This window comes from Protopterus annectens, chromosome 5.part0 (assembly GCF_019279795.1).
Source record: "Protopterus annectens isolate FY-2018-M chromosome 5.part0, PAN1.0, whole genome shotgun sequence".
Classification (NCBI taxonomy): Eukaryota; Metazoa; Chordata; order Ceratodontiformes; family Protopteridae; genus Protopterus; species Protopterus annectens.
The window spans coordinates 479,871,252-479,889,199 of NC_056735.1; the positions used below are offsets into that span (position 1 = coordinate 479,871,252).

At 36.5% G+C, this 17,948-nt stretch overlaps 1 protein-coding gene across 1 annotated transcript in view; it reads right to left on the reverse strand.

The window, feature by feature from the left end:
- The window catches only part of CFAP47 (cilia and flagella associated protein 47), a 7,413,452-nt gene that overhangs the window by 2,538,078 nt on the left and 4,857,426 nt on the right, over window positions 1–17,948 (reverse strand). The window contains exon 47 of the mRNA XM_044071840.1: window positions 17,324–17,497. Coding sequence (XP_043927775.1) covers window positions 17,324–17,497 — 174 coding nt within the window. The remainder of the gene's footprint in view (window positions 1–17,323; window positions 17,498–17,948) is intronic.

A 17,948-nucleotide genomic window follows, 5' to 3' on the forward strand; every position in this document is an offset into this window, starting at 1 on the left:
CCCAAGCCTGGATAAATGGTGAGGGTTGCGTCAGGAAGGGCATCCGGCATAAAATTTTTCCAAATCATACATGCAGACAACAGTAAAGAAATACATACCAGATCGGTCAATGCCCGGGTTAACAACGACCACCATCAGTACTGTTGGCCAACAGGGTCCTGGCAGAAATTGGGCTACTGTTAGCCAAAGGAGGAGAAGAGGGGGAAGGCATACCCGAAGGCAGGTAAAGGCTAGGACTGTGATAGTGAGGGTCGGAACTTTGAATGTTGGCAGTATGACTGGTATAGGAAGAGAGCTAGCTGATATGATGGACCGAAGGAAGGTTGGTATATTGCATGTGCAAGAGACCAGATGGAAGGGGAGCAAGGCTAGGTGTATTGGAGGTGGTTTCAAATTGTTTTATTATGGTGTGGATGGGAGGAGAAATGGTATAGGCATTATCCTGAAGGAACAGTATGCTAAAAGTGTTTTGGAGGTGAAAAGAGTGTCAGATAGAGTGATGTTTATGAAGCTGGAAAATTATGGTGTAATGATAAATGTTGTTAGTGCATATGCTTCACAAGTTGGGTGTGGGATAGATGAGAAAGAAAAATTTTGGAGTGAGTTGGATGAAGTGGTGATGACTGTACCCAAGGGTGAGAGACTGGTGATTGGAGCAGATTTCAATGAGCATGTTGGTGAAGGGAACAGACGGAATGAGGAAGTGATGGGTAGGTATGGTGTTAAGCAAAGGAATGCAGAAGGTCAGATGGTAGTGGATTTTGTGAAAAGGATGGACGTGGCTGTGATGAATATGTATTTTAACAAGAGGGAAGAGCACAGGGTGACATACAAGAGTGGAGGAAGATGCACACAGGTGGATTATATCTTGTCTAGAAGGGCCAGTCTGAAGGAGATTGCAGATTGTAAAGTGGTGGCAGCGAAAGTGCAGTTAGGCAGCATAGGACGGTGGTTTGTAGGATGACATTGGTGATCAAGAAGAGGAGGATGAATGTGAGGGCAGCACCAAGGATCAAATGGTGGAAACTGAAAAGGCGTAATTGTGTGGTGATGTTCAGGGAAGAGTTAAGACAGGCACTGGGTGGCAGTGAAGAGTTACCGAATAGCTGGGTAACTACAGCAAAGCTAGTAAGAGAGATGGCTAGAAAGGTGCTTGGTGTGACATCTGGAAAGAGGAAGGAGGACAAGGAGACCTGTTGGTGGAATGAAGAAGTACAGGAGAGTATACAGAGAAAGAGGTTGGCGAATAAGAAGTGGGATTGTCAAAGAGATGAAGAAAGTAGACAAGAGTATAAGGAGATGAGGTGCATGGCAAAGAGAGAGGTGGCGAAGGCTAAGGATAAGGCATATGAAGAGTTGTATAAAAGGTTGGACACTAAGGAGGAAGAAAAGGACCTGTAGCAATTGGCTAGACAGAGGGACCGAGCTAGTAAAGATGTGCAGCAGGTAAGAGTGATAAAGGATAATGAGGGAAACATACTCACAAGCAAGGAGAGTGTGTTGATCAGATGGAAAGAGTACTTTGAGGGGTTGATGAATGAAGGGAATGAGAGGAAGAGAAGGTTGGATGATGTGCAGATAGTGAATCATGAAGTGCAGTGCATTAGCAAGGAGGAAGTAAGGATAACTATGAAGAGGATGAAGAACGGAAAGGCTGTTGGTCCAGATGACATACCTGTGGAAGCATGGCGGTATTTAGGTGAAATGGCAGTGGAGTTTTTAACTAAATTGTTTAATGTAATCTTGGAAAGTGAGAGAATACCTGAGGAATCGAGAAAAAGTGTTTTGGTACCGATTTTTAAGAATAATGGTGATGTGCAGAGCTGTAGTAACTACAGAGGGATTAAACTGATCAGTCACAGCATGAAGTTATGGGAAAGAGTAGTGGAAGCTAGGTTAAGAAGGGAGGTAATGATTAGTGATCAGCAGTATGGTTTCATGCCAGGAAAAAGCACTACAAATGCGATGTTTGCTCTGAGAGTGTTGATGGAGAAGTACAGAGAAGGTCAGAAGGAGTTGCATTGTGTCTTTGTGGATTTAGAGAAAGCATATGACAGGGTGCCTAGAGAGGAGTTGTGGTATTGTATGAGGAAGTCGGGAGTGTCAGAGAAGTATGTAAGAGTGGTATATGATATGTACGTGGGTAGTGTGACAGCGGTGAGGTCTGTGGTGAGAGTGACAGATGCGTTTAAGGTGGAGGTGGGATTACATCAATAATCAGCTCTGAGCCCTTTCTTATTTGCAATGATGATGGACAGGTTGACAGACGAGATCAGACAGGAGTCCCCATGGACTATGATGTTTGCAGATGACATTGTGATCTGTAGTGAGAGTAGGGAACAGGTGGAGGAGACCTTGGAGAGGTGGAGATATGCTCTAGAGAGAAGAGGAATGAAGGTCAGCAGGACTAAGACAGAATATATGTGTGTGAATGAGAGGGAGGATAGAGGAATGGTGAGGATGCAGGGAGTAGAGGTGGCGAAGGTGGATGAGTTTAAGTACTTGGGATCAACAGTTCAGAGTAGTGGTGAGTGTGGAAGAGAGGTGAAGAACAGAGTACAGGCAGGATGGAATGGGTGGAGAAGAGTGTCAGGAGTGATTTGTGACAGACGAGTACCAGTAAGAGTGAAAGGGAAGGTCTGCAAGAGGGTAGTGAGACTAGCTATGTTATATGGGTTGGCGACAGTGGCACTGACAAAAAGGCAGCAGTCAGAGCTTGACGTGGCAGAGATGAAGGTGTTAAGATTTGCACTGGGTGTGACGAGGATGGACAGAATTAGGAATAAGTATATTAGAGGGTCAGCCCAGGTTGGAAGGTTTGGAGACAAAGCCAGAGAGGCAAGATTACGTTGGTTTGGACGTGCTGAGGAGGGATGCAGAGTATATTGGGAAAAAGATGGTAAGGATGAAGCTGCCAGGTAACAGGAAAAGAGGGAGGCCTAAGATAAGGTTTATGGATGTGGTGAGAGAGGGCATGCAGGTGGTTGGTGTGACACAGCAAGATGCAGAGGACATGAAGAAATGGAAACAGTTGATCTGCTGTGGCGATCCCTAAAGGGAGCAGCCGAAAGAAGAAGAAGAATACCATAAATTAATATGTACTGAAACTGTTCTCTATGCTAAGTCAAAAACACCACTTCCAAGGGGCTAGATAATTTACTTGGATGCCTAATAAATAGTGCCAAACATGCCTTTGTGGAACTCCTACTTAAATGGTTTAACCCAAGTTTATCTGTAGTTTTAGACTTTTATTTATAGAATTTCTTCCGTATGTACAGTGAATTGCTGTGGTGATGCCCTTATACATGGACAGTGCTACCATGGACCTGGGAAACTATAGACCTAATTAGTCTAACTAGTCTGATTTACAAATATGGAAAATGGTTTACTATCAAAATGTGGAAAAGCAATTCATCAAATACAGGTTGGTCAAATGTGTGTTCTACCACCGTCTGTAATGTTGAACTGAAAATATTCGAATTTGTATTAGCAAAAGTGTATACACATTTGCTAATATGAAGTCAACATTTTGAACTAAGGTTGTGGTATAGTGCGGATTGGGAAAGTTTCCCTTTTCGTCACTGTAGTGTGATCTTGGAGTTGGTATATATAATATGCAGGGGGTGTATGGGGGGTGCAGAGGGGCTTGCCCTCTGCAAAAATGTTAACAGTAACATGGACTTTTGACATTGGGAGTTCCAATGTTTGAATGTCGATTGTTGTGGTTACCATTTTCTACATTTTTGGTAATTTGCTATTACCAAAGTCAGATAAACAATTCAGTAATTTTGTAAAAAAACTGCTTTCAGTTTCAACATTTTGATAGTAAACCATGGAATACATCATATCCTACATCAATTACTATGATAGTAAAAATCTTTTACAGGCAAAGTCCATATCAGTTTGGCTTTGTCAAAGGCACATTCTGCCTAATCTGTTTAGTTAACTTCTCAGAGAAGGTCTCACAGGCTGTAGAATATGATCATTCTCTTCACCCAACTTACCTGGATCTGGAAAAAGTGTTGTACACTAGCTGACATGCTATCATCATTAATAAGCTAAGTGTCTCAAAAGTTGATCCATATGTTATGAGGTAGATAGCTAAATGGCTGAATAATCCACACAGTTACATTGGCAGACACCTCCTCAGAAAGTATGACAGTAACTAGTGGTGTACCCCATGGCTCAGTACTGGGACCCTTCCTTTCCAACAAGTACTTCTCCATTCTCCATACATGTTAGCTAAGTCTGAAACTGTTTGTTTTAATAGTGGAAAGCCTGTAGAAGAAAATAGTAATTTTCAAGTTTTTAGAAATTCAAGGAACGTGGACAATGTTACACTGGCAGAAGACAGAATGAACCTCCACAAATGGTTTCATAAAGACTTTTCATTTTCAAACAGGAATAGTGTGGACTGTAATCTAAACCTTGATGGTAACCTCCTTTCTGTGATTGGGACTCTAGAAAATAAGATTACTGAAAGCTAGAAATTTACAATTAGATAATAGCTTTTTAAATGAATTTATAAACCCTAAAAGGGTCCCAAAAAGTTTGAGAATGTTTAAATTTCTTAACAGCCTGCTTAACAACAGTGACATTTATTATGAATTGACTGAAATGTTTGATAGGCATGGTAGTGAAATAATGAAACTAATTGTGAAATGGAATGTTTCCCAGATTAACAGTTTATATGATGAGATTACTATTTTGAACAACAAGATCTGTGATGATTTATTTAGTTTAATAAGAACAGATATAACCAAATATTTGACAAAGTGGAAACTAGATATAAACAAATTATAGCAAAGAAAAAGAAGAAATTAGTGAAAAAATTATTTTAAAAATAACCATGCCTACCCTATACCTAAAAATGTAAACAATTTTAAAAGTGGAGAAGGCACAAGGTTGAATTTTCATGTTAGAAACACTTTTCGTTACTCTGACCATGATGTAGATGAGAATATTGGTTTAGAAAGTGCTGATAATTTAGACAAGGTACTTCACCACCAACCATCCCTTGACAATGATGATTTTCCCCCTCTCTCCACCATCACACTCCCTCGGAGGTCAGAAAGACTTGGTGCAAGACATAAGGAACCTCAGAACAACCATTTTCATGAACACCAGATTTTCCCACATTCTTTGAACCAGGGTAATGGCAGAACAAAAGGTAGAGGTAGGGGGAGGGGAAGACGTAAAGATAGTTATAAGCATTTTTAATAGGAACTAATGCACCTATAGCAGACAGTATTATATCCCCATAACACATTCATATTGAAGGGAATACATATATTTTTAACAGTTTTAAAATTTACAACTATACTAATCACACTATTAGTAAAAAAATATTTAATATTTTCTGTAGGGGATTTAGTTTTGTACCTAACAGCACTGGTGATATTTCTAAATTGCTATTAGAGCTGAGACTATATGTTAGTAAGATAAACCTGCTTAGTATACCATTGGAAACATCAGAAGCCAATGGTTCAGTCTTGTAGGAAGGTAAGTATATTAACCCCCCTTCATCCAACCATTACACATTTTCAGAAAAGTTATAGGAGGGATCATTATACATTATGGAACAATAAAATTAGATTCCAAGACAACCTAACTAAGGAAGAAAGATCTGTATTAAAAACTATCACTAACAATAAATCCATCAGAATAATGAAGACAGATAAAGAGGGAGGAACAGTATTAGTAGACAAGGTAGATTACACCAGCAAAATGTTGCACATTTTACAGGACACTAAAAATACACTACAGTATAAAAAAATGAGATAAGCATTGCTTACAGAAGACAGTTTATTTCAAGGAGCAATTCCCTTTGATACATATAGATTCTCATTTACTAAGAGCCCGCTAATTCTTTCCATCTTTGGAATGCCCAAAATATAAAAAGATCCTTGTGATCCACCATACCAAGCCATTGTAGCAGCACAGGCATCCAAAACACATAACTTAGTAGCATTGATTGATTGTGTTTTAAAATGTGTACTAAATGATACATCTCACATCCTCAGGGATACCTGGGATTTCTTAAAGAAAATAAAACAAGAGTATTTTTCTAAGGATTGTATCTTTTTGACTATAGATTTGACTTACTTGTACATAAGCATATTGCTTATGTCATAAGTGATGGTTTAATAGAGATGTTTCTTGTTTAAAAAAGGGGGAGGAATTGAATAATTTATGTAATGTTGCTTAGGTTATATCATATATAGCAATATATGTGAAGCATAATGTTTGTTAGTTTTAACTTGTTAATAGAGTTTGATTGCTTTTATATAAATGTAAATGTGCCTATGTCACAAGTGATAATTCAATAAAGGTTTATAAAAAAAAGCATGCCTCAAAAGGAGGGTTTAGAAATGTTCAATGCAGCCTTATTAGAGCTTATACAATTGAATCAGGTGACTATTGATTTCTTAGTGGAATTAATGGAACTTATTTTGACTAGCAATTTCATTTTCTTTGAAGGGGGATATTTCAGACAAGAGAAAAGGGTAGCTATGAGGCTGCATGCTCCCCTTTTTATGCAAACCTAGTTATGTATACATAGGAGTGATGCTTTGTACTGGATTTCAAACTAAAAAAAAAAACTGTTAGAAGGTTTATTTCAGATATCTGGATGATATATTCATCTTATGGACATCCCCAAGAGGCAGAAATTACAGAATTCCTCTATTGTATAAATAACACTAATGGATTTTTTAAGTTTACCCAACAACAAACTCAACAGGCAGTTTATTATTTAGATGAGAGGACTCCAACTGTTTTGAATCAACTATTTTCAGGGAGGATACTTTCTGTAACAGTTTTTTGCAATATAACAGTTGCTACCCTTTTCACACACAAAAGTGTATTCAAAGGGCAGCTCATCAGAGTAGCCAGGATGTGTTCAAATATCATCTTATTTGAGAGTGAAATGGAAAAAATAATTTCTATGTTCTTGGAAAGAGGTTACCTCAAACAATTATTGTATAACACATCAAAGGAACTATACAAAGAATGGGGTAAAAATACAGACCCTTCTTGGGTTCAGATTACAGTGGGACTGTTTCATAGGGGCTGGCAAAGGAACACAAGCTGGCTGTGCTTACACCAGTTCTCTCGTTATTAAATATGACAACATGGCTAAAAATATTAAATCCATTATTAAAAGCAACTGGAATATTTTTAAAATATATACCAAACGTATGCAGACAATTGGTAAAGCACCCCTTTTCATTTACAAGAAAAGTAAGAACTTGAAGTTAGTGGGAAGAAGCACTAGTACCCAAGACACCACAAGCAAAGGAGGTACTTACCCCTGTGGTGCTTGTAACCAGTGCCACTTCATTTTAAAAGCTGATGACATTAACATCAGAAACACACAGATTAGTTTAGTGAAAGGGAATTGTAGAACTAAAGGAGTCATTTACATTGCAGTTTGCACTGCCTGTCAGAATTTTTATGTTGGCAAGACAGAGAGACAGTTAAGTAAATGCATTTATGAACATAGTTAGGATCATATGAGAGAAAATACAAACAGTTCCTTATTTAAACATATTCAGTCTTGCAAGGTTTTTTTTTAAAAATCCTTTTTGGATTTTTTGGAAATAGTGCCTTTTAATGAAAGAGGAGGATCTTGGGAGATATATTTAGAATTTAGGGAGATGGTTTGAGAGTTTATATTAAAAGTGACTAACTGCCCAGGTTTTAATGAACAGATTTCTATTCTCTCAGTATTAAAACTGAAAGCAGATTTTTTATAATATTATTTTCTGGAATATATCCACCAGAATAGCAATAGGTACATGTTTCAAAATGTACACACACTTATAAGACTGTTTCTATTTTTTACTATGTTTAAATATATATTTTTAGTTTCAAAACACTTATATAATTTTCTAGAAGTAGTATTGTTTTTTTAATGAAAGTTTTTTTAAATGAATGGTCTTCAAAAGAATGCAATTAAGTTAAATTGGTATGGGCCATTAAATAATTATACCTGTGTGTATATAAGGCTAGCTGTAGCTTGGGTAAATGGTTCTGAAGTCTTTTATACAGTTAAACAAGGACAACAGCACTTAACCTACCTGTGTACCTGACTTTTGTTTATTATATTAAAATCATTTTTATACTGGCAGCACTGGTTATTTCAACTTCACCTTTATTTTGGAGCTGGCTACAAAGGTATTTTTACTGAGGGAGCACTATGTGAGCTGTTTTCTGGTTATTTGCTGTGTGTACTAGCTGTGTGGATACACACACACTTTCTGTTTCCATGTTAGCTAAGTTTTCAGATTACTGTAAATTGGGCATTATTGTCCAATCCCCTTCTTATACCTACCCATTATAAAAATAACTACCTTCCATAAACTACTGGTATATGGAAAAGGGACTAAAATTAAATGGGCAAAAGTATACTATTGCTATAGTTGGTAAGCAACTCTCCTTCAATGTACGATATAGTTAATATCCCACTACAAAATGATAATGTAGTCAGGGATTTTGGAACCTGGGTTTATAACTCACTCTCTTCTGACCACTATGTAGTAACAGTTGTCAGAAAATTCTTCTATTTAATACAAGCAATACCTAAAGGCATATCATCAATGCCAAAATAAGTTAGTATCTCTTTGTATGCAACCCTGATTAGATCAATTATCTAGTTCAAACTTTGGGATGTACCTTTCTAGATAACTGTCTCTCTTGATGGCTCTGGTGCCACTGTGCTACTTGGAAAAGTTAATTTCTTATATATTATTGTGGGTTGATCTATGCCTTGCATTGCATTACACATTATCAGGAACTATGTCCTTTTTTAACTCCTGTATCTTTGCAAGTGAAATAGCTCCACTACTATAAGAACAAAGGACTTAACTCTTGAACAGCACATACATAAAACACACTCGAGAGAGCATTTATCACTCAATGCCTACCTCGCCTCTGGAACACACTTCCTCTGCAAGTTAAAGTGACACCTTAGCATCCTTCAAATTACACATGAATGATTGGACATGCACCTGTTTTGCCCTTCTTGAAAATAGGGTACAGCATAATGGTGGGTATTGGCATGGGGTAACTGGTCGTGTGACTAATTGCCTAGTTTATTCAAGATTGTATGATCTTGTAAAATATGTGCATTCTGTTAGTTTCATTACCTAAGCCATTTTTATTTACTACACTAGCATCTTATTAAACCTTTGTACGCTTTTCAGTATGTCACTACTATTAAAAAGTATTGATCTGGTTATGTAATGTATGTAGCATACATAGTTGCAATGGAAGAAAATCAAACTATGTAATTGTACCAAACCAACTGTATCCACTATAGTTGTAGTTTCCTGGATATTTTTTGCAATGTCTGTAATAAGGTATGTATATACACTGCTGCCTGTCTGCACATGTGATAATGGTTTTAATATCCATGTGTATGTCTCTGCAATGCGGAATTTGCATATCTGGTGCATGAGGTGTCCAAGGGAAGGGTGTTGATGGTATCTGCATATGCTGCCATGTCTATTTATTAATGGCAGCATATGCAGATACCATCAACATCCTTCCCTTGGAACCTTTTGCACCAGATATGCAAATTACGCATTGCATATCTGGTGCATGAGGTGTCCAAGGGAAGGGTTTTGATAGTATCTGCATATGCTGCCAGGTGTTTTTATTAATGGCACTGCATTGGTGCCTTCAGTTCCAGTACCTGAGTAATTGCTTCTGTCTGATTAGTAGCCCTTAATTTGTATATTGCAATACTGTCTCTGCTGATGAATCACATGCCCACTCTGTTTGTTTCTGTATCAGAAAAGGGTGATGGTTACTTACATCAAGCAGTGGTAACTGAAAATTAAGCATTGTCACTGACAATTATGCTACTTTCCTGTGCATCTTTTGTCATTTTTAAACATTAATTACTTTTGGGTGATTGTTACTTATATCTTGCAGGAGCAATTGAAATATTTGCATTGGACCACACTTCCAGACAGACAACAAAGGGATAATGGAATGAATCACCATTGCCTTTCAGCAATGGCAACTTTGTATGTATATCATACATTGGCTTGTTCTGTGCCTGCTGGTTCAGAGAAATTTCAAGGTCGTTTGGTAATGGTAAATGTAAGTAAATTTACAAGTGTCCTGTCATAGGCTGATATTAAGAGGGTGTTATGGGGTGTTCAGGCAGATTCATGAAAATAAGCCAGTGAAGTTATTTAAAATAGCAACTAAAACAATTGCACTGACATACATTCTCTTTAAGAGTCACTTCTTTTGATATTTATTTTTTTAAATTGGAAAAGAGAAAATGTTTGAGTCTGTACTCTGTAGTTCAAAATACCATTTTACTACATGTGTTTGAGATTGTATAGCAGTGACTTTCTAAGTTAACAAGTATTTCAGTTTTTGAATCAGGATTAGAACTGATGTCATCCAAAACAAAGTCACTTACAAATTATTCTGAAAGCAAATGGCTGTGAATACGCTGAACTGGTAATTTTTTTTTAAATTTGCTGCATTTCTCTCTCTATATATCATATCAAAGACTAAAATTAGATAAAGATGGTCATTATAAATCATCAATGTACAGTTACAAAGCATTTGCTTGATGATTTCATTTTTAATTGGTGGCAAATATAAATACAATCAAAAGCATAAACATAGTCCAGAGTAAGTTATGTTGTACTCAGTAATGAAGATGTTTATTTTTGGTACTCTGGTTCTTACAATTTTTATTATTTTGTTTTCATTTGGAATGGTCAGTCAGTTCCATTTAGTTGTCTATCCCTTTAATACACCTGCTTGTCTTAGTGATGGTCACGGTCGCAGCAAACTCACCAGATAGCCTACCACCAACAGTCTTCATCTCATCTTGAGGGATCCTAGGCATTTTCCTGTAACAAGACTGATATAAAATCCCTTCAATGTGCCCTAGGCCTCTGCAAGGCCATCCTACAAATAGACCATATCTGGAACACATCCACAGGAAGGAACTCAGAAGCATTCTCACAAGATGCCCAAACCACCTCAACTGTCTCCTTTAAACATGCAGGAGCACTGGCTGTATTCACAGATTATCCTGACTGCAAAACTTCTCACTATAGGTTGATACAGTGTAGCTACTCTGAGAAGGAACCTCCTTTCTGTATCCATACCTCTGAGCTAATTATCACCCAATGCACAAATCACAGGCAAATATGGACATGAGACTAACAAGAAAATTGAGAACTTTTGTAGAATAGTGTGTGTGTTCTACCTTTAAGTAGTGTTTCAAGGACAGCACGTGCATATATATAGAAAGCACGTGCTAGCTTCAGTGCCATTTTGAGAGCGCAGCTGGAGAGTGAGGATGTATGAGTGTGATAGCTAGTCTGTTTATAAGTTTAAGTTTCTCTAGGTTAAAGTTATTAAGCCTCAATCCTGATGTGTTTGTACATAATAAATCTGCTTGAACAGAACCCATGAATGCTTGTTTGTTTTATCCTGACTGGATAAGCGACAACTCTGTTATGTGACTCAGCTCTCACCTAACCACTACAGTCCTTTCCTATGCCTGCAGTGCCCATCAGCTACACCCATAGGCCAATCCGTTTTCTGATCCCCTCCAACTTCACTTTTACTGGAACTGAACCATGATCTCTCATTTGGAAGTGAATATTTTTATCTAAACAACTTCATACTGAACAGTAAATTATTCCATTGCATGTTAAAGACCAAAGTCACTTAACAGGATAACCTGTCTTTAAGCAATAAAGATGCTACCATCATGTTTACAAACAAGATACTCTTCATATCTTGTCTGCAGTTTGACAACCTGACCATGAAAACTACAAACAGGAGAGGAAAAAAGATATGCCCTTGCAGAAGTTCTACTCTAATCTTGAACATATCTGATATAATGCCAACAATGTCGCTCTCATCCCTCAACTGCAGGAACTGGATGGCACACAGGCTTCCCTTCCTAACAATGAATGCAAACTGAATGAAGAACCAGTTCACTGAGCATGATTCAGGGAAGTTGAGCTCTCTGATGGCTGCTTTGCACAGGAAATTACCCACTGCTTTTCTATGTGTGCACTAGCAGTGATTCCTTTCTTCTGGGAGATTTCTAACTTTTTCATATTTTTGCAGTGGTGGAGTCAGTGTATATATATACATATCTATCTATCTATCTATTTATCTATCTATATATAGGGATCTGCTTTTAAATTGCAAAACCCACAACACCGAATGTTATTTTCCTGAGACGAAAATAATGGATACTGAAAATCCCAAAGGGCTAATTTTTCCCAGAGCAAGTAAACACTTGCCCAAAACCTAATGTAACCCCACTGGACTAAGTAAAACCCACCTTGGTGGGGGCAACGCCTCCTAACCCCCAACTATATATACCAACTCTAGGATCTCACTACAGTGGAGAAAAAGGCATATTGCATATTTCCTCACACTGAACAAGTTTACATTATTTTCTTCTCAGGAAAACAAAATGTTTGGTATTGTGGGTTTCGCGATTTAAAAGTAGATCCATATATAGATATAGAAGTATAGAGAGGAATATAAATGTATATATAATTATAGACATATATACATACTATATGTATATATTCCAAAGCACAAAAGAGGCACACCACGATGATTCTTCAGGTTTTAATGAAAAATTAAAACATCAAACGAACAGCTGTAGAAAGGAGTGAGCGCTTTCACATTTTAACAAACGCTTCTTCAGACATAAAATACATCTAAATAATGTGTTCTTATATAGTCACAGTTAATTGAATAATTGAGACAATTAAAATAATTCAAAATATATCACAGTCATCCCTTATTAAAGGTATATTGCTACATTAATAGCTTATATATTATATTATACTTTATCTTATGACTGTGTATATAATATTTTTATGCAAAACATATCTATTAAAAATAGACATTTTAAAATGACAATAAATAACAATAATATAAGAACATGTATATAAATAACTTCAAGGCAAACTAAAAATTGGTATCCCACATTTAACTCTGTCATATAAAGCAAAATTGAATTCATCACTTGAGTAGTGTATCAAAATAATACAATTATTAGACATGTACATATATACATCTATTTATAATAAAAGTACATGTATAAAAATATAGCATACATAAATTAAATTGACTTACTTACTATAAAACATAGATATTAGTGACTATAAGGTCTCCCTTTTAGAAAAGGTTTAAGTGTTATTTTATCATTGAGGCCATGGCCTCTGTGTGCTTGTAGCCTTAATATCCATTTATTTTCTTTCTCTTCAGTTAGGTTCTTTATGTCACCTAGTCTATCCGTCTTATTAACTAACTCAAGTACTTGAAAGGTGAATTTATGCTTAGATCCTAGACTCAATACAGCCAAAGGGCTAATTTTTCCCAGAGCAAGTAAACACTTGCCCAAAACCTAATGTAACCCCACTGGACTAAGTAAAACCCACCTTGGTGGGGGCAACGCCTCCTAACCCCCAACTATATATACCAACTCTAGGATCTCACTACAGTGGAGAAAAAGGCATATTGCATATTTCCTCACATTGAACAAGTTTACATTATTTTCTTCTCAGGAAAACAAAATGTTTGGTATTGTGGGTTTCGCGATTTAAAAGTAGATCCATATATAGATATAGAAGTATAGAGAGGAATATAAATGTATATATAAATATAGACATATATACATACTATATGTATACATATATAGATAGATAGATATAAGTTCATGGGTGTGTTGGGCTTGCTCCATATAAGGGGGTGGAAAGGGGCTTTTCCACTGAAATAAAATGCTTACATTTAATCTTTTTTTCATCAGATTGACTTCCTAACCAATTAGTTGTACTTGGCAACTTGATGAGTCATAGTAGAATCAGCATGCAGTGGTAGCCCTGGGACTTCATACTTATGTAGCATTTCCAGCAAGACTTTCTGGTGTACAAGGACAATGTCCCACAGCCAAAGAGGAATCCACATTGTTCCTCCGGATCATAGGTTCTACTAAATATTATACCAGACCTGCTGTTTAATGAAATGTATATACCATGCTTATTTATCTAATAATTCCAAGTCTACTGTCGGCCATTGAATGGGCTAATCATTGAATTGCTGAACATTGAACAATAAGCACTGAAAGTTCACTCAGCGAACTTTCATTTCATCAACAGCTAAATAACTACTTGTCCAACACTTTGCCATCTCACATGTGGAAGCGTTTCAAACCCCTTTTCTCCACTGTAGTGTGGTCTCAGAGCTGGTATATATGGTAAGAGAGGTGGGTGAGTTTGAAACCCTCCATGTGTGAGACGGGGAAGTGACTTATCCAGTCGATGAAATAAAATTTTGGTGAGTGAACTTTTCGTGCTTATTGTTCGATGGTTAACCCATTTGATGGGTGAACATAGACCCAATAATTCTGCGTATGTAATTGCTGTGATGACATGTACTGAGCATTTTTGTTTATCCCAAAACTGAATCAGAAAATGGTCCAAGTGGATCAATGTTCTAATCTTTTTAACAAGTAAAATTATGTAAGCTAGCAAGTAAGTGAGTAAGTAAATAAATATATAAACTAACTTATGCAATATACTGACATTTGTTTTTCCAGAGGACCTAAGGGGTGTGATCACTGTATTAACGGAATATAACGTCCTGTCCCATTTTATGAAATAAAAGCTATCTCCAGAGTTTACTAGTCTATTTGTATTGTTTCAACCTTACATATAACAATGAAAAAGTATTACCCATGATACATTAACAAAGTCCAGTGCCTTCAGGTTTTCCTGCCTTGTCGTACATGAACTGTTAATCAATTACAGTGAATTCATTCATGGATATGTGAAGCTAGTCCACCATCTGCTACTGGCAATAAATCCTCAGAAGAAGGCATATACAACAGATTAAAGAGTTTCTCAAAGTGTCCCTTCATCCTCTTGACCATATTTCCAGCTGAACTTGTTTCACCATTCGTGCTGAGAACACCATATGTAATATCCCACCACCTTACATTCCTGTATTGACATATATGATCAGTTTGCAATTCAAGTGATTCATGGAACAGAAGCAAAGCCATTAGTTAAAGGGCAAATGATTCACCTCACAAATTGCTTCTTTACTACAATGCATTACCTCGTTCAGAAATGAAACAAAATAACATGAAACTGTAAGTAGAACTCAGAATCTGCTGTAATTGATTAGAAATGCACATCCATTGCTGCAAAATGTACAGAACACCTATATACATTGACACAAACAAATATGCATTTTACCCCTTAAGGGACTATATTTTGTTCAGCAAGGCACCACAAAGGTCCACAGCTTATAAGTTTAAAGTGCTCAAACCAGAAGGCAAATGAATGAAGGAACCATTTCATCACATAAAGCAAATACTTCAATAGAGGACCATAAGAATTGACTCAAACAAGAAGCAGGGGAAACAACCACTATATCCTCTAAATAGCGGAAGTCCACAAGAGAAGGCAAAAGAAAAGTATCACAGTAAAAATCAGAAGATAAAACATCCCAATTAAGTTAACAAGCAAAATGGATCAGAAAGACAAGACAGTGAATTGGAGAATTAAACTGCATCGAAATCAAATGTTTACAAGGCAATCAACCATTATCTCAATCTCTCAGTAAGCTACCTACATGTAACTGTATTAAATGGCTTGCTGAAATCAAAGTATATTACATACAAAGGAGAACCTGTTGCTTATGATAGTACCATTGTACCATGTTTAACTAGCAATACGTTTGTTGTTAAATCTATACTGTGCTTATTTGTCATTTTATTGCAGTCGAGAAATCCATTCAGCAAGCAGCACAACTCAAAATTCTTTATAAAATTCAACCTTTTAGGTATAAAAACATAAAACACATAAGTGGAAAACATAAAAGAGGCAAAGTAAGAGAAAATACCAGTCTTAATAAACTACGACTGTTAAACTAATGTGAGGTACAACAGACTTCCAACCTCTTGACATAATTTTGTCTGCTTGGCAAAACAGTTTCATCATTTATTCCTTAATAAATGAACTGAGTGACACATGACATTGTCAGAGTCCTTTAGCTGGCTGATTTCAGATTATTTTTGTGGTATTTTAGACTATACAAAGCATTTGTTAAGCCCAGAAAACTTAAATGTATACTTTCAGCAAAAACACCATTTGTAGCATGTCTGTTCTGGAGAAACTATTCAGCCTAACAACTCATTGTGTGTGTGTGTGCGCACGCGCGCGCACGTGTGTGTGTGTGTGTGTGTGTGTGTGTGTGTGTGTGTGTGTGTGTGCGCACGCGCGCGCACAGGTGTGTGTGTATGTGTTATGTATGCATCTGCAGTACGTGGCATTACATGAGAATCAGAGTTATGATGGTTACTGATTATCAAAACGTAATTACTATTCTCTAAAGAGCAAAGTACACTGGAGAGTAAATGTATGCATCACAAGCTCCAGCAGGATCACTGATGTCCGACAATGAATGATAATGCAACAGTGTACCATATCTGTAAAAATGATGTACTGTTGTGCACTTTTAACTACATGGGCTTCTGAATAAGCCATTCCACTTTCCCATAAGTAAAACTCACATAAAATTATTCCTTTGTGAAATATGCAGACTAACTTAAGCACATTCTCTAATTTATAGGCCATTTCTGTTTTAAACAAACACTGCTCTTACTGAAAACTCATTTTCTGAGTTTTGAAAAAAAATCATTTTGAATACTTTTCTAATCTGAAGACACAATCAATAGCAAAACAGCTATATACAAAAAATATATAAAAGTTTCCCATGATCCCAATTAAGGAGGGACAAAAAAAAAACAATGAATTTGCAATAAATAAGTAAATGAATAAAATATTTGCAAAAAATGTAGTTGTAATGGCATACTTCTTGCATTTTAAAGAAAATGTCTGAAACAACTGTGTAAATGTTTTGTATCCTTAAAATGTTAAATATGAAAAAAACAGGAGCAGATGTCTGGCAAAACAAAGTTACATATGCAACTAATGCAGTTGAAAATTTGACACCAAACTGAAAGCATCCAAAGAACAACATAATGCAATAATTATAGAGGTAAAATGAGGAATTTTGTCTTGTAACTGGAAACAGAGAACATCAAGTAATACTAATACATAACTGGGTCAATTAGTTGATCATACTGCAATTACTCTGTAATTTGAGATTTCTTTTTTTGCAATATCAGAAAAATACCTTTAAATTGCAAGGGCAGCTCCATGCTTGTATTTCTTACATATTTCTTACTCATAAACAATGACTCTTTGAATGCAGTACAAAGGCAGAAAGTATATAACTATACCTTGCATGTAATCTTGCTCTGTGTATAATTGGGGACCATCAGAACCTTATGGCTAATTTGCTTCACTTGGCTGTCTATCACAATATGATCCAGGGCCATTGGTTTTTTTCCAACTCCTCTGAGGGCAAAGATGTGTTCAGTACCATCTGTTTCATTTTTCAATGTAAGCTGGCCCTGTAAGAAAGAAGTCAAGCATGAGCACAGTTAGAGCTTTTCTCAGCTGCCAGAATACCTCTGTTAAACTATTAATCCAAAGTCCTATTAGTAATAAGACCCAAAGAAGATGTCGCTATAGCTACTTGTCTCACACTTAATCTGTGCTGCATTAATGAAAATCAGATTAAGAAACAGTGACTTTTCTTTTTATTCTTTTTAAATTATGCAGCTTCCAGTTTTCACTTAGTAGGTGACCTTATTTATCTAGATTCTGTACTTGATCTTTCCTCTCAGACAAGAAAACCTTGTAAAGTAAGTAGTACATTTTAATGAGGTCATGTATTAATTAGGGGATGCCTGGATATGCTAAATAGACACATATACTTGCCATGATAAAATGCTGAACTCCACATCTCTGATTTCCATTGCTGTGGTAATGTTTATTTCTTATAAGTTATATTTTTATTAC